This window comes from Diaphorina citri, unplaced genomic scaffold (assembly GCF_000475195.1).
Source record: "Diaphorina citri unplaced genomic scaffold, Diaci psyllid genome assembly version 1.1 scaffold1109, whole genome shotgun sequence".
NCBI classification, from domain to species: domain Eukaryota; kingdom Metazoa; phylum Arthropoda; class Insecta; order Hemiptera; family Psyllidae; genus Diaphorina; species Diaphorina citri.
Window position 1 is genome coordinate 29,499 of NW_007378538.1, and position 18,153 is coordinate 47,651.

General features: G+C 36.7%; 1 protein-coding gene and 2 long non-coding RNA genes across 3 annotated transcripts in view; all 3 read right to left on the reverse strand.

The window, feature by feature from the left end:
* Window positions 1–280: 280 nt before the first annotated feature.
* LOC113469512 lies at window positions 281–1,363 on the reverse strand. Its single transcript, XR_003392894.1, has 2 exons — window positions 1,329–1,363; window positions 281–399 (listed from the first exon to the last, which is right to left on the reverse strand). It is a non-coding gene; the product is annotated as an uncharacterized LOC113469512 (long non-coding RNA).
* An 11,292-nt stretch (window positions 1,364–12,655) lies between these two features.
* The window catches only part of LOC103514245 (ubiquitin-like modifier-activating enzyme ATG7), an 11,515-nt gene continuing 6,017 nt past the window's right edge, over window positions 12,656–18,153 (reverse strand). Inside the window, exons 12-15 of the mRNA XM_026827282.1 lie at window positions 15,779–15,894; window positions 13,986–14,118; window positions 13,494–13,711; window positions 12,656–12,953 (exon numbers count right to left, since the gene is read on the reverse strand). Of these exons, the coding sequence (XP_026683083.1) occupies window positions 13,553–13,711; window positions 13,986–14,118; window positions 15,779–15,894 (408 nt within the window). The 3' untranslated portion in view covers window positions 12,656–12,953; window positions 13,494–13,552. The remainder of the gene's footprint in view (window positions 12,954–13,493; window positions 13,712–13,985; window positions 14,119–15,778; window positions 15,895–18,153) is intronic.
* LOC113469511 lies at window positions 14,154–15,184 on the reverse strand. The gene is made up of 2 exons (XR_003392893.1): window positions 15,120–15,184; window positions 14,154–14,252 (listed from the first exon to the last, which is right to left on the reverse strand). It is a non-coding gene; the product is annotated as an uncharacterized LOC113469511 (long non-coding RNA).

The window sequence follows — 18,153 nt, forward strand, 5'->3', positions numbered from 1 at the left end:
ACTGCGCTTTACATGTAAGACAATTACACTTTGTATTTCAAAGATCAACTCCTTAATTTTAAAGCAATTCAAATAAAAGCACTCAACCTTCTAGATTTAAATGAGTTGTCCTTATAGTTTAAATAACCAATTCGTCGATTGCACAATCTTTCAAATATCAATCACTTTTCACTTATTTTATATCTAGACAAAATAGTGTAGGTAATACTTCATATACTTATTGGACATGTGTATTGTGTATATACTTACCACTCCGGGATTAATGAGTGTCAAAGTCTGAGCAGCTATCGTGGCCTTCTTCTTGGAGCAATCACTGAATGTGTACAAGGATTGACGCGCGGGATTCGAATAGGAGACCTCTCCATTGTCGACCAGAGTGATGTGCGCTACGCCCCAACCCTGGAACAAATACACTGACATTAATTTTGTATTGTATGAACGAAGTGAGTTCTAAGTTTTAACACGGAGGGTTAGCTAATCCTCTGCAAGACATAAATAGAAAACACCCAACAATGATAATTTGGTGTTTAGTTTGTAGATTTCATTGAGGCCTCGGAGGTCCGACATTACAAAGGAAAAAGTCTAATGTCTAATGGAAATTTTCTATCTCACAGACACAATAAATAAGTATAAAATAAAACCACTGTGCTATGTCAATCTCAAATCTCAAGTTCTTTGTGGTAAAGCAGAGCTTTTTCACAAACTTTTGTGGATATTACAACATTACTACTTAAATAACTACGCATTGAAATGTAGGTATGTTTACACATTGTATTTTAAAGAACAACTCCTTAAATTTAAAAGAAAAGATAATCACGCGTTGGACATTAGTGACGCCATCATGCCGAATTCCGAATTGATGTAAATGACAATGGTCTTCTATTACAAAGAAAGTATAAGTATACATGTACATACCAACGAACATTTAAGAATTTATTGTAGGTGATTGTTTTTATTTGACAAATTAACATTCAGTTTGTCTTGTCCTGTTTTTTTTTTTTATTTATTTTTTTTTATTTTTTTATTTTTAACAAGTTTCCATTTATATTTGATTGACAAAAAACTCAGAACATACATTTTTCATATAAATGGTATACCCATCCGTATAAGCACGCAATCACTGGTCGCTACTTGCTTAAAGTAGCTACTCAATTGTCCTCACGAGGCTGAGTGCACCCCGAACTCCAAGCAAAGGGCCGAAAAAAACCTCGGCCCCACCGGGAATCGAACCCGAACCTCCTGCGTGCAAGCCTAGTGTGATACCCACTCGGCCACGGAGGTTGCCCACTGTGCTATGTGAAATAGAAATGCAGGGATAAATCACTCACCATGAGAGCTCTGGCGACATTACATCCCATGGTTCAGTTCATAAATCATTGTTCAATATTAACTAATTATTTGTCCAAAGGGAATCGCATTGGTTGTTGAAAGTGTAGCTTGTACCGTGAGGTCCGTGAGTGCATGTAGTATGGTACTATATCTTATAGGTACGTACATATTATGTACAGGGCACTGAACTATAAATAACATAAATATGTAGGTAGGTATATATATCTAATGTGGCACAAGCTCCGGCTTTTACGGATGAGTATACCATTTGTTGAATATCTAAGATTTAATTGAGAGATTTATACAGAAAAACTAATAAATGAAAACTTCATAAATAATAAATAAATAATGTACACACGGATATTGTAAATCACAATACTAATAAGAAGGCAAGACAATATCAAGAAGATAACTTACAGTGGAATGTCAAAATCAGCAATTTGAATCCAGGAGCCGATATCATTTTGAAACCGGTATACCAAGACGATATGATAGTTTAATACTCAATAAACGATTCCCGATTCCCGATATTTATCCTAACATTCTCCTAATATATCTACTCCATCTCTCTCTCACAAAAGTTTGTGAAAAGTAACCGAAAATATATTACCTAAACTAAAAAGGAAAATAGCTCACCCCTACAGGGAATTTAGAAAAAAAAAATCACTAAACAGACTTCACCTGGAGGGCAAAATTCAAAAAATCAACGGAAAACAACCATGGCAAAATAAGGACGCGGGTTTCACTAAACAGACTTCACCTGGAGGGCAAAATTCAAAAAATCAACGGAAAACAACCATGGCAAAATAAGGACGCGGGTTTTCTTCCCTAAAGTTCAAAGTTAGAGCGGAAGCATGAAATACAAAGCGCGTACTGAGAAAAGTTTTCAAGCCTAAAATCACTAAACAGACTTCACCTGGAGGGCAAAATTCAAAAAATCAACGGAAAACAACCATGACACAATAAGGACGCGGGTTTTCTTCCCTAAAGTTCAAAGTTAGAGCGGAAGCATGAAATACAAAGCGCGTACTGAGAAAAGTTTTCAAGCCGCGGCGGATAGCGACACATTTTCTCGCTTGGAAAATTATTTCTATCTTCTCACAGCATCAGCAGCTTCCAATTCCAAATGCCGGCGGTTGTGACGCAAGCGTCAAGTTTTTTCCTTTTTATCTCACACATGAGTTTTTTCTTCTTCCTCTATTCCCTGTGGGATTGATGAGTAAGAGTAATGTTGTCGGGTTTGACAATATTATTTTACTTCCCAATATACGTGGATACATGTCTTCAGTATAACTATACGAAGGTACATAGGTTCTATTTATTCCATTTACATATATAGGTATGTTATGTTTTACCACTAGAAGCAGAAGGATATACATTCTTGCCACCCTAGTATGTTGTTGATATTTTGGTTACCAAAGTTTAAATCAAGCAATAAGCTATGCAGGTTACCATATATTTTGTTTTGCAAGTAGATACCTAGATACCTACATACGAGTATTTGGGGGCTTTTTTTTCTTGGAACACCCCGGTTGGAAATCACTCTTATAGACCCTGAACAAATTCAGAAAATTAATGTTGTACCCTATTTTTCTCTTTCTCCTCTTTTTCTCCCTACATGCTTCCTATATTATTTCGCCACATCTAGTCCACACATCATGCTGAATATTGTATTCCGGTTCATTTATTTTCTAACGAAATTTGCTACCCTAACACAGTCTGTTTACAAAGTACATGTACCTAGGTACTACAAAGATGTAAACACAGTGTGATTGCAAAGTAGGTACACACCTACCTACTAAGAACTAAGAGGTAGAGATGGAATTATATTAGGATAAAATATAGGGGTCCGAAGGTCCAATGAGGGGGAAATATCAGCCGACTTTATTTGTAAAACATGTAGAGATATCTATGGCAGATTTAATCAAAATCAAGTGAATAACCGAGGAGTTAATAGAAAAAAAAGAAAGAAATATGAGATTTGAATGAGAATAGCAAGAGTTCCACATCAGTTAGAATGTTAGAAACATTCGTAGCCAATGGGTAACACACGGTATGAAATATTTCCACGTATTAGTAAAGGTCGAATAACGACTGGCCTAGGCCTAAAGCTGTCTAACAGAGCATCATTTATCAGAACGCTATGGCAATACCTAGCTGTATGCTCTAATCTGCAATATAAACATAGTCAATATTACGCCAGAACCCAGGGCCAAACAGTAAGGTAAGGGATTGAAAAAAAAATGTAAATAGTAAAATTCAATATACTTATCTACCTATCTATCTACCTAACTCCCAGTTCTATGGGAAAAACTCTGATGAGATAGCTAGGAGTAAGGAAAAAAAATTCAAAGAGAGAAATGTTCCGCTCTCGACCAACTTTTTGAGTTTCGTTTATGTTTTTAGTTTGATAAATACAAGTTCGGCCATGCCTTTTCCAGAAGTTTGGCCATGCCTCGGGATGAACTAGCGGGCTTCCGGAGCGAAGCGACGGAATTCAGCTAGTCTTATATTATAAGAACAAGATCCATTCACTCATTCACAGTTCACATTTCACATTTCACACACTGATCGCTCTATCTCGAGAACCACACCACCTAGAAAGCTGAAATTTGGTAGGAATATTCTTTTTATGGTCTAGGTGTGCAATAAGAAAGGATTTTGCGAAAATCTACACCGATCCTGAGATATGATCAATTTTTGATCGCTGAAATCTCCATAAGAAATACACAGAGTGCAGAGACTGCGGGATAGAAAACTTTTCCTCGCTCGCCTAATATTTGAGTTTCGTTTATGTTTTTAGTTTGATAACTACAAGTTCGGCCATGCCTTTTCCACAAGTTTGGCCATGCCTCGGGATGAACTAGCGGGATTCCGGAGCGAAGCGACGGAATTCAGCTAGTACCTAATATTTCCACGAGAGTCTACGGATTGAGTCTCGTCGACTTTTTTTTTTATCGAGTTGAGTCCCCATGTCCAGATGCTGTTTTAATTCGGTCCTCTTAGTGAAAGGGTTTACTGTCATATTTCAATAGTTACCTAACTACTCCTTGGCCTGACGCACTGCTGGGTTTTCCCTTTTATTATCTCCTATGGAGAAATTGGAACTAGAGGCTGTATGGTCTATTTACTCTCTCTCTCTCTTTCCTCCTCCCTCTCTCTCTCTTTCCCTTGTCCTATGCCAAGGTTTCAGTCAACTTTATTAAAACAGAGAAGGATAGAGAAGAGAGAGCGTGAGAAAGAGCATCAACATTCCACAACTTGAATACCTGTTATAAATTGGAAAACATTAAACATTCCTCTCCTAATAGCTATACCAACAATTACCAAGCACTCCCCATTAACAGGAACCCATTCAGCTTCTCAAGTCCGGAGAGAAGGAATAGGAACAAGAAGAGAAAAACAATCAACAATTTCAAAAATGAACTTTTTTGAAGCTTTCCTCGAGTTTGTTCGTTTTTTAATTACTAAGTTTTCAAGTGGCTCATATTTCTTGCCAAGTCTGAAGTATTGTAAGTGCTGAAAAGTATCCTCATCATCCATCTATCCTCCCAGCTGACTCACATCAACAGCTATAGGTATTTATATACGTAACCATCTAATAAGGGTAATAACGTAAGTACCTAATAAAACAAGTAATTTTGCTAAGAGAATTTATTTATGTTCTGAAACTACACATAAAAATGTCGAAAACCATGAAAATATTTAGTATAGGCCCGGCGGTGCTTCGCGCTCTTCACGTTCTGGAGCTGGAGCCTATCGGCACGCTTGATCTACTTATAACCAGGATAAAGGACTACTCACTCAGAAATGAGGAGGTTGAATAGATCAGAGGTAATAGAGAACCTCAAGTTGAAGATATCACTATACTTGATTTTAGTTACTAACCAAGTAATTTTGCTAAGAGAATTTATTTATGTTCTGAAACTACACATAAAAATGTCGAAAACCATGAAAATATTTAGTATAGGCCCGGCGGTGCTTCGCGCTCTTCACGTTCTGGAGCTGGAGCCTATCGGCACGCTTGATCTACTTATAACCAGGATAAAGGACTACTCAGCTAGGTACTCACTCAGAAATGAGGAGGTTGAATAGATCAGAGGTAATAGAGAACCTCAAGTTGAAGATATCACTATACTTGATTTTAGTTACTTATTCTCAACTGTGGATCTCGAGAAAGTGTTTCTCCAAAATACAATATTGCAACTGACGATATTATAAAAACAGCTCTGTTTCACTCTCATACTATCTCTTTCTATTTATCCTTTTCCTCTCATTCCCCTCTATCTCTCTCTTCCTTTCATAGTTTGGCATATACGAGTATATATTATCTTCATGTATACATAGATAATACGACTTGCTCGTATTTTTTTCATTGTAATAATCCGGAATTTCTCCCCCTGTCTCTCTCTAACTCTGCGCTTTTTTTTTCTACGAAGCTTTCTCTCTCGGTTTGTGTTTTGTTTGTTAATATATGCGTAAGAATATAAACAAAAGAAGTTTTCATCATAATACAACTCAGCCAAGTCAGCCTCAACATCACCAGACTATAGTAATCATCATCATCATCATGTTCATATGTCTCGCATTTGTGTAGTATAAACTCTTCTTAAACTTACCGGGTGGACCAATAACTACCAAACGGGGTACTGCGGGTTTATCTGAAAGGTCGCGAATAGGTAAATACCGTTTGCAAAACAATGGGTATCATCAACCGGACACTAAAAACCACCTAACAAAACTAAAAACCATAATATAATTATGAATTGAAGTTGGTATCATTTTTTTTTTCTTTCTTTTTTCTTGTAGGTACTTATCTATTATCTATCGTAACATTGAGCTCAATATAGTAAAGAGCTGAAAGTTACGATAACATTTGCTATTTGCGTCACTGCTGAAAAAATCTGACATCTCCACCAACTATCAGGTCTGTAGTAGTCTGACTTGGCATGATTTCTTTTCCTCTAATATTGAGGCCAATGAGGGCAAGTTTGTATTTAGTTAATTAAACAAATAGGTATCTATTCAGACATTGTTGCTGAGTTGACCTCTAGTTCAACCACACTCCCTCCCCAAATATACAAACGGGAAATTCTTCTTCTTTCCTTCTGTCGGGATTCTTGCTTTCATTTTATTTTTCCCAACTACCTAATCCCATATAATTTGAAACAAATGGTCTTAACACTGTTACCCCCACAAGCTCATCAACATTTAGGTACCTTGCACTTAACTTTGAAAATCACAATAACTATCTGTGTGCTTAGATTGTAAGTAGGTACCTTGCACTTAACTTTGAAAATCACAATAACTATCTGTGTGCTTAGATTGTAAGTAGGTACCTAGCACTTAACTTTAAATGAATACATATAACTTTGCCAAAGAAAAACACCATTGACTTATTGAGGGTATAATGTAAACTTACATTAATAAGACATGATTATGCCAATTTTATTTATCTCACTTTCTAAATACCTAGGTATTTCCACGAGAGTCAACGGATTGAGTCTCGTCGACTTTTTTTTTATCGAGTTAAGTCCCCATGTCCAGATGCTGTTTTAATTCGGTCCTCTTAGTGAAAGGTTTTGCTGTCATATATTCAATAGCTATTATACCTAACTACTCCTTGGCCTGACGCACTGCTGGGTTTTCCCTTTTATTATCTCCTATGGAGAAATTGGAACTAGAGGCTGTATGGTCGCCAATGGGTAACACACGGTATGAAATATTTCCACGTATTAGTAAAGGTCGAATAACGACTGGCCTAGGCCTAAAGCTGTCTAACAGAGCATCATTTATCAGAACGCTATGGCAATACCTAGCTGTATGCTCTAATCTGCAATATAAACATAGTCAATATTACGCCAGAACCCAGGGCCAAACAGTAAGGTAAGGGATTGAAAAAAAAATGTAAATAGTAAAATTCAATATACTTATCTACCTATCTATCTACCTAACTCCCAGTTCTATGGGAAAAACTCTGATGAGATAGCTAGGAGTAAGGAAAAAAAATTCAAAGTCAAAACTGGAAGCCAAGTACTTACGGCAAAGCCACAACTTTGGGTCGGGGTCGTTTTGCTTCAAATGACTGAATGAGCTCTTGCACTTAACTTTGAAAATCACAATAACTATCTGTGTGCTTAGATTGTAAGTAGGTACCTGAAGTCCTTTTTATATGTTTCCTAACTCTATACTAAACCCAATAACACACAAAAAGTTGATCATTTATGAAAGATCTTATTGTGTACTACCTAACCCTATCGTTCCCAGAAAGTTGACCATTTGTGAAAGTTCTTTTCACGTGCTACCTAACCCCATCATTCAAAGGAGGGTGATGAGATTTCAATGACGTTTACTTTTTGTTTCATCAGTCAGTAGCGTAGGGTGATGAGATTTCAATGACGTTTGCTTTTTGTTTCATCAGTCAGTAGGGTAGGGTGATGAGATTTCAATGACGTTTGCTTTTTGTTACATCAGTCAGTAGGGTAGGGTGATGAGATTTCAATGACGTTTGCTTTTTGTTTCATCAGTCAGTAGCGTAGGGTGATGAGATTTCAATGACGTTTGCTTTTTGTTACATCAGTCAGTAGGGTAGGGTGATGAGATTTCAATGACGTTTGCTTTTTGTTTCATCAGTCAGTAGCGTAGGGTGATGAGATTTCAATGACGTTTGCTTTTTGTTACATCAGTCAGTCATATTAGGTATTATGTTGCTACATAAGTACTTACTACATGACACTTTATTTATTATTACTAAATGATTATTATTGTTTTCTCTCTCTTTTCACTCTCATACTAGGTATCTCTTTCTATTTATCCTTTTCCTCTCATTCCCCTCTATCTCTCTCTTCCTTTCATAGTTTGGCATATACGAGTATATATTATCTTTTGGATACATGTCTTCAGTATAACTATACGAAGGTACATAGGTTCTATTTATTCCATGTACATTGTACATACATATATGTTTCCTTTATGTTTTACCACTAGAAGCAAAAGGATATACATTCTTGCCACCCTGGTATGTTGTTGATATTTTGATGGTTACCAAAGTTTAAATCAAGCGATAAGCTATGCAGGTTACCATATAGGTATTTTGTGTTGCAAGTAGGTAGGTACCTACATACGAATATTTGGGGGCTTTTTTTTTTCTTGGAACACCCCGGTTGGAAACCACTCTTATAGACCCTGAACAAATTCAGAAAATTAATGTTGTACCCTATTTTTCTCTCTCTCCTCTTTTTCTCCCTACATGCTTCCTATATTATTTCGCCACATCTAGTCCACACATCATGCTGAATATTGTATTCCAGTTCATTTATTTTCTAACGAAATTTGCTACCCTAACACAGTCTGTTTACAAAGTACATGTACCTAGGTACTACAAAGATGTAAACACAGTGTGATTGCAAAGTAGGTACACACCTACCTACTAAGAACTAAGAGGTAGAGATGGAATTATATTAGGATAAAATATAGGGGTCCGAAGGTCCAATGAGGGGGAAATATCAGCCGACTTTATTTGTAAAACATGTAGAGATATCTATGGCAGATTTAATCAAAATCAAGTGAATAACCGAGGAGTTAATAGAAAAAAAAAAGAAAGAAATATGAGATTTGAATGAGAATAGCAAGAGTTCCACATCAGTTAGAATGTTAGAAACATTCGTAGCCAATGGGTAACACACGGTATGAAATATTTCCACGTATTAGTAAAGGTCGAATAACGACTGGCCTAGGCCTAAAGCTGTCTAACAGAGCATCATTTATCAGAACGCTATGGCAATACCTAGCTGTATGCTCTAATCTGCAATATAAACATAGTCAATATTACGCCAGAACCCAGGGCCAAACAGTAAGGTAAGGGATTGAAAAAAAAATGTAAATAGTAAAATTCAATATACTTATCTACCTATCTATCTACCTAACTCCCAGTTCTATGGGAAAAACTCTGATGAGATAGCTAGGAGTAAGGAAAAAAAACTCAAAGTCAAAACTGGAAGCCAAGTACTTACGGCAAAGCCACAAGTTTGGGTCGGGGTCGTTTTGCTTCAAATGACTGAATGAGCTCTTGCACTTAACTTTGAAAATCATAACTATCTGTGTGCTTAGATTGTAAGTAGGTACCTAGCACTTAACTTTAAATGAATACATATAACTTTGCCAAAGAAAAACACCATATTTTTTTTTATAACTAAGCAAGGTCTATTGTAATAATATTATTTCTTGTAAAATGTTAAACCCATAAAATACACAAGACCTTGTAATCTATACGATGCATGCGACGTATAATATAAATCCTATGTACATAAATACATAGTTATACTCCTATGTAAATACTAAATACATAGTTATACCTTTATGCAAATACATACTCCTATGTAAATACATGGCTACACAATACATAGGTACATATACATAGGTATGAAAAGTGATGGCAAATCGAAAATAGGTCAAACCACTTGTAATAACATAAAATGAGTGTATATCTCCTCTTCACCTTTCTATCTCTCTCCCCCTCATATTCCATTCCTTTCTCTATCTCTCTCTGTCCTCTAATTCCTCTACATGTTCCCGATGTGAGTGAAACTCACAGGAACGACGTTCAGAGAACAAATCAAACAGGAAATCATAATAAATAACTACCAAATGGGTAAGAAATAGTTTATTAATAGAATACAGAAAAGATATAAAATCATATGAAAAATAATACGTATAGACACATTGTAAAAAAGCTTTAAAATTGAATAAAAAGTAGGTAGGTATCACAAGTATGTAGGTACCTATGAAATAAATGAAAAAAATTGAGCACTCTAAACCCCACTGACTAGACTAGATCCTACACATTGTAATTTGATTTCAAGCACCCTTTATACATTTTGTTCAAATAATACAAAAAAGTAATAAAATCAATCAAAATAAATACATAAAAAAGCTATAATTATTTTTTTTTATAGAATTCACGAATCAAGTATTCGTCGATTGCACAATCTTTCAAATATTAATCACTTTTCACTTATTTTATGTCTAGACAAAATAGTGTAATACTTCAAGGCAGTAACTCATATACTTATTGGACATGTGTATATACTTACCACTCCGGGATTAATGAGTGTCAAAGTCTGAGCAGCTATCGTGGCCTTCTTCTTGGAGCAATCACTGAATGTGTTTAAATAACTACGCATTGAAATGTAGGTATGTTTACACATTGTATTTTAAAGAACTCCTTAAATTTAAAAGAAAAGATAATCACGCGTTGGACATTAGTGACGCCATCATGCCGAATTCCGAATTGATGTAAATGACAATGGTCTTCTAGAACGGCTTCTGAGAAATACAGAGCTAAGTCTCGACAGAGTAATTGAACATTGTCGAGATGCTGAAAGTGCAAAGCAGAGCTGCAGTGTTCTACAACAGAACAAGTCTAGTGTAGACCATGAGGTGAATGCTTTTCAAGGTACGAGTGGTCAAAAATATCACAACTCAAGTGCTCAAAGATATCAAGGTTCTAGTGGCCAAGGATATCAAAGTTCCAGTGATAAAATGTATCATTGAAAGCGTTGTGGTTTGGAGCACAAGCCTCGTCAATGTCTAGCTTACGGGAGTTCTGAGAAATACAGAGCTAAGTCTCGACAGAGTAATTGAACATTGTCGAGATGCTGAAAATGCAAAGCAGAGCTGCAGTGTTCTACAACAGAACAAGTCTAGTGTAGACCATGAGGTGAATGCTTTTCAAGGTACGAGTGGTCAAAAATATCACAACTCAAGTGCTCAAAGATATCGAATTTTTAGTGGTCAAGGATATCAAATAGTAGTAGACACTTGGCATTCTTTACCACATCTAGATTCAAATCAGGCATCAGACGCCACTTCATGAGCTTCAGATTGAGATCAATGCTGGATGAGGCCAGTCTAAACACGATAGACAGTTTATAAGCATGCTAACACACAGACCTCACCTATCTAATATTAGGTATACAGTGTGTCCACTTTTAATGTGCGCCATAGGAAAAATACATGTAAAAACAGTTTTTCTTGTCTTAAAAGTCCCCATTAAGTATTTGGATATCAAAGTTCCAGTGATAAAATGTATCATTGAAAGCGTTGTGGTTTGGAGCACAAGCCTCGTCAATGTCTAGCTTACGGGAAACAATGTCGTTATTGTAAAGCATCGAATCACATTTCAAGTCACAGTGTTCCAAATTTAAAAACCAGAAGAAAGTAGGTACACAATATTCATGTTGAAAGTACAAAAGTACAAAATATTCATGTTGAGGATAATGACAATGAGTTTGTGGTCTCTCAAATGTCCACAAATCAGATGAAACCTGCTTAGCATACCAATGTTAAAATTAGTAATGTAGAAAGGGTAGGACCTCTAAAAACCCTGGGCTAGTCCTCTCCACACGGTACCTGAAAAGTCTGGAGGCTGGCGTCCATGTAGAGATTATAGGAGGTTGAATGCCCAAACTGTACTAGACCATTACCCCATTCCAAATATTCAAGACTGGTGAACCTACCTCAATGATTCTATAAAAAAAATATTCTCAACTGTGGATCTCGAGAAAGTGTTTCTCCAAAATACAATTGCAACTGACGATATTCTAAAAACAGCTCTGACCACGCCCTTCGGTCTGTTTGAATATTTGATGATGCGATTTGGATTGAGAGGAGCTGCACAAACCCTGAACACATGCTCCATCTTGACGAACTATTTGTCTGTCTTGATGAAGATGATTTCAATATGTAATCACTGGTCGCTACTCGCTTAAAGTAGCTACTCAATTGTCCTCACGAGGCTGAGTGCACCCCGAACTCCAAGCAAAAAACCTCGGCCCCACCGGGAATCGAACCCCAACCTCCTGCGTGCAAGCCTAGTGTGATACCCACTTGGCCACGGAGGTTGCCCACTGTGCTATGTGAAATAGAAATGCAGGGATAAATCACTCACCATGAGAGCTCTGGCGACATTACATCCCAATATTCTCAACTGTGGATCTCGAGAAAGTGTTTCTCCAAAATACAATATTGCAACTGACGATATTATAAAAACAGCTCTGACCACGCCCTTCGGTCTGTTTGAATATTTGATGATGCCATTTGGATTGAGAGGAGCTGCACAAACCCTGAACACATGCTCCATCTTGACGAACTATTTGTCTGTCTTGATGAAGATGAATATGATTTCAATATCAATGTCAGGAAGAGCACATGTGCTCAACCTGCTATTACTTTCCTTGGATACACTATTTCAAAGATGGTTTATTTGATGATGCCATTTGGATTGAGAGGAGCTGCACAAACCCTGAACACATGCTCCATCCTATTTGTCTGTCTTGATGAATATGAATATGATTTCAATATCAATGTCAGGAAGAGCACATGTGCTCAACCTGCTATTACTTTCCTTGGATACACTATTTCAAAGATGGTATCTCTCCCTCTGACGAGAAACTTGCTAGTAGCTGCCATTAACTCTCACCCAACCAGCCATACAGGATTTGGAAATCTCAAACTCAAACAGACTGCATGACACAGTGACATATTGGCCGTTTCTTTGTTAAGTTTTTTAATTTAATCGTAACTTTGGGGTCCCTACGAAGCCCTATTTATGAGTGAGAAATACCTTCTTATAACTGGTTCATTTATTTTCTAACGAAATTTGCTACCCTAACACAGTCTGTTTACAAAGTACATGTACCTACTACAAAGATGTAAACACAGTGTGATTGCAAAGTACCTACACACCTACCTACTAAGAACTAAGAGGTAGAGATGGAATTAGGTATATTAGGATAAAATATAGGGGTCCGAAGGTCCAGTGAGGGGGAAATACCTATCAGCCGACTTTATTTGTAAAACATGTAGAGATATCTATGGCAGATTTAATCAAAATCAAGTGAATAACCGAGGAGTTAATAGAAAAAAAAGAAAGAAATATGAGATTTGAATGAGAATAGCAAGAGTTCCACATCAGTTAGAATGTTAGAAACATTCGTAGCCAATGGGTTCTTATAACTGTTTACAAGAGGGAATAGGGTAGCTACCTCCTGACTTGGTCTCTTCAGTCCTCGTCCTGAGGTTCAAAGTCCCACACATCAGCTTCTGCCTGTTCAGTGTCCTGGTATAACTTAGTAAGTCCTGTGATGTCTTCCAAGTGTTTAGAATGCTTATAAGTAACTGTTTAGAAGAGGGAATAGGGTAGCTACCTCCTGACTTGGTCTCTTCAGTCCTCGTCCTGGGGTTCAAAGTCCCACACATCAGCTTCTGCCTGTTCAGTGTCCTGGTATAACTTAGTAAGTCCTGTGATGTCTTCCAAGTGTTTAGAATTCTTGAATACATCTGATAGGAATACACTTCGATTGTGTTCATACTCTGAGATAATCTGAAAATAAATAAATCAAGTCAACTGTAAAACTCACATAATAGCCCTCTTTTCTTAATTTTAATCGAAATTTTGTAAGACTTTTTGTTTTAGAATGAGAAAGGGTTATCCTATTACACTTAGGGACAGAGTTACCCATCACAGTCTCATGTTGACATAATGTTGATTTGTTTTTGAACCATTTTCATGGATGCAGGAGCCCAAAGACTTCAGAGTGGCTTTCAACATGAGACTGGAGTGGAGACGTAAGGTTTAGAGATTGACTTTGACTTACTTTAGGTGAGCAGGCTGTACATTGATGGAAACTAGGTGTGGAAGGTAGTATGGTTTGATATTGAGAGAGGAATCCACGGATAGAATGAGGAATGTTACCTAGACAGCACTGGTCATCACTAGATAGAGCACCTCTGAAAATACAAAGCACACAATAGATAATATGCTAGGTGTGGAAGGTAGTATGGTTTGATATTGAGAGAGGAATCCGCGGATAGAATGAGGAATGTTACCTAGACAGCACTGGTCATCACTAGATAGAGCACCTCTGAAAATACAAAGCACACAATAGATAATATAGGGGCTGTAGGTAACCTGCGTACTATTTCAATTTTAACCTTCTAGTTGCGTACTAAAATGAAAAAAAGATGTCCGACTTGCGTACTGTCTTTTTTGATTATTTTTCAAAAGGTTGAGGGATTTTTTTATTAACATGGGACAAAAACATTCCCCTGTTTTCCTAACTTTGCTCAAATAATTAAGAAATCCTTTTTATAATTATGTTTCCTAACCCTATACTAAACCCAATAACACACAAAAAGTTGATCATTTATGAAAGATCTTGTTGTGTACTACCTAACCCTATCGTTCCCAGAAAGTTGACCATTTGTGAAAGTTCTTTTCACGTGCTACCTAACCCCATCATTCAAAGGAAGTTGATCATTTGCGAAAGTTCTTTCCGCCTTCTGGAATTATTTCGTGGGATATAATAAGGGATTTTTTCTGTCGGACCAAATTTTGAGAGGTATTTTTCCCCAGTCTACCTGGTTTTTCCAGTACGCAAGTAGTACTGTCTACCTGAAAATTTAGTACGCAAGTAGTACTGCAGTACGCAAGTAGTAAACACCGAATATATGAATTATGCATGGATAATTCACACGAGTACATATTGTAGAAATGAATTAAAAACGGTTTGTACCCTCAATCATGAAAAGCCTTCCTTAGAATGGATAGTAAGGTGCACTTTACATTTACACTTTGCTTCTGGAAAACTGACCACTAGAAAAATTACCTCTGCTCCAATAGAAAATAGAAACTGAATGCAAAAGTGATCAATATATAAAAAAAAGGCAAGGGTGAGTGCAAAATAAACGTGATATTCCGGACTGTCAATAAGTGCACTATTGTATCTTACCTCTTGTCATGTTGAAGTAGAGATACGAATAGTTCTACAGCCAATGCTCCTGCTATAGTGTAAACTTACATTAATAAGACATGATTATGCCAATTTATCTCACTTTCTAAATCTTATATTATAAGAACGAGATCCATTCACTCATTCACATTTCACATTTCACACACTGATCGCTCTATCTCTAGAACCACAGTTTCGTGGGATATAATAAGGGATTTTTTCTGTCGGACCAAATTTTGAGAGGTATTTTTCCCAATCTACCTGGTTTTTCCAGTACGCAAGTAGTACATCATCTTTAGTACGCAAGTAGTACTGTCTACCTGAAAATTTAGTACGCAAGTAGTACTGCAGTACGCAAGTAGTAAACACCGAATATTATATGAATTATGCATGGATAGTTCACACGAGTACATATTGTAGAAATGAATTAAAAACGGTTTGTACCCTCAATCATGAAAAGCCTTCCTTAGAATGGATAGTAAGGTGCACTTTACATTTACACTTTGCTTCTGGAAAACTGACCACTAGAAAAATTCCCTCTGCTCCAATAGAAAATAGAAACTGAATGCAAAAGTGATCAATATAAAAAAAAAGGCAAGGGTGAGTGCAAAATAAATGTGATATTCCGAACTGTCAATAAGTGCACTATTGTATCTTACCTCTTGTCATGTTGAAGTAGAGATACGAATAGTTCTACAGCCAATGCTCCTGCTATAGCTGAAACTCCAGGTCTTGTTACTGTACATTGCTGATCCAGAGTTCTGTCTGTCTGCGACTAATAAACACAAACATACACACAAGCTATGAAACATATGTGTAGATTTCTTTGAATGTTAGAACATATTAAACTCATAATCATTACTTGTTACCTCAGTGTGAAACATCAAAACTTTTAGTAGTCACATCATTCCAATATATTCGCAAATCTCATTTTTCAATATTTATTTATTATTATTATTTTTTTTTTTTGAATTTCGCGCTACTCATTTACTATACTTCGAGTTAAACTCATGTACCTACTTTAAAGTCCAATCAATTGTAAAACTGTAATATCAAACAAGATAGATTAGGCAATTTTATACTTACATTTCCCGGAGCAGTGACATCGTTACAAAAGTAGCATCCTAGCTTACCATTCACAAATCTCATTTTTCAATATATTTTTTTTTTCTTTTTGGAATTTCGCTACTCATTTACTATACTTCGAGTTAAACTCATGTACCTACTTTAAAGTCCAATCAATTGTAAAATTGTAATATCAAACAAGATAGATTAGGCAATTTTATACTTACATTTCCCGGAGCAGTGACATCGTTACAAAAGTAGCATCCTAGCTTACCTCTTTCCTCCTCCCTCTCTCTCTTTCCCTTGTCCTATGCCAAGGTTTCAGTCAACTTTATTAAAACAGAGAAGGATAGAGAAGAGAGAGCGTGAGAAAGTGACTTTTTGTTTTAGAATGAGAAAGGGTTATCCTATTACACTTAGGGACAGAGTTACCCAGTCTCATGTTGACATAATGTTGATTTGTTTTTAAACCATTTTCATGGATGCAGGAGCCCAAAGACTTCAGAGTGGCTTTCAACATGAGACTGAAGTGGAGACGTAAGGTTTAGAGATTGACTTTGACTTACTTTAGGTGAGCAGGCTGTACATTGATGGAAACTAGGTGTGGAAGGTAGTATGGTTTGATATTGAGAGAGGAATCCACGGATAGAATGAGGAATGTTACCTAGACAGCACTGGTCATCACTAGATAGAGCACCTCTGAAAATACAAAGCACACAATAGATAATATAGGGGCTGTAGGTAACCTGCGTACTATTTCAATTTTAACCTTCTAGTTGCGTACTAAAATGAAAAAAAGATGTCCGACTTGCGTACTGTCTTTTTTGATTATTTTTCAAAAGGTTGAGGGATTTTTTTATTAACATGGGACAAAAACATTCCCCTGTTTTCCTAACTTTGCTCAAATAATTAAGAAATCCTTTTTATAATTATGTTTCCTAACCCTATACTAAACCCAATAACACACAAAAAGTTGATCATTTATGAAAGATCTTGTTGTGTACTACCTAACCCTATCGTTCCCAGAAAGTTGACCATTTGTGAAAGTTCTTTTCACGTGCTACCTAACCCCATCATTCAAAGGAAGTTGATCATTAAGTTTTAACACGGAGGGTTAGCTAATGCTCTGCAAGACATAAATGGAAAACACCCAACAAAGATAATTTGGTGTTTAGTTTGTAGGTCTCATTGAGGCCTCGGAGGTCTGACATTACAAAGGAAAAAGTCTAATGTCTAATGGAAATTTTCTATGTCTAATGGAAATTTTCTATCTCACAGAAAAGATAAATAAGTATAAAATAAAATCACTGTGCTATGTCAATCTCAAATCTCAAGTTCTTTGTGGTAAAGCAGAGCTTTTTCACAAACTTTTGTGGATATTACAACATTACTAAGTGCCTCCTTTGTAATCACTGGTCGCTACTCGCTTAAAGTAGCTACTCAATTGTCCTCACGAGGCTGAGTGCACCCCGAACTCCAAGCAAAAAACCTCGGCCCCACCGGGAATCGAACCCCAACCTCCTGCGTGCAAGCCTAGTGTGATACCCACTTGGCCACGGAGGTTGCCCACTGTGCTATGTGAAATAGAAATGCAGGGATAAATCACTCACCATGAGAGCTCTGGCGACATTACATCCCAATGTACCCGCTCCCAGTAGTAGACACTTGGCATTCTTTACCACATCTAGATCCAAATCAGGCATTAGACGCCACTTCATGAGCTTCAGATTGAGATCAATGCTGGATGAGGCCAGTCTAAACACGATAGACAGTTTATACTACGGGATAAGCATGCTAACACACAGACCTCACGTATCTAATATTAGGTATATATGTATAGTATTTTCATTGTAATGAAATAAATACGGCTACGAAACACTAATCTTGTGGTTCAAATGAAGACTGAAGAGTATGTGTGAGTCCCAGTTCATAGACAAAAAGTTTTTTTTTTTTTTTTTTTAAGTCCAAT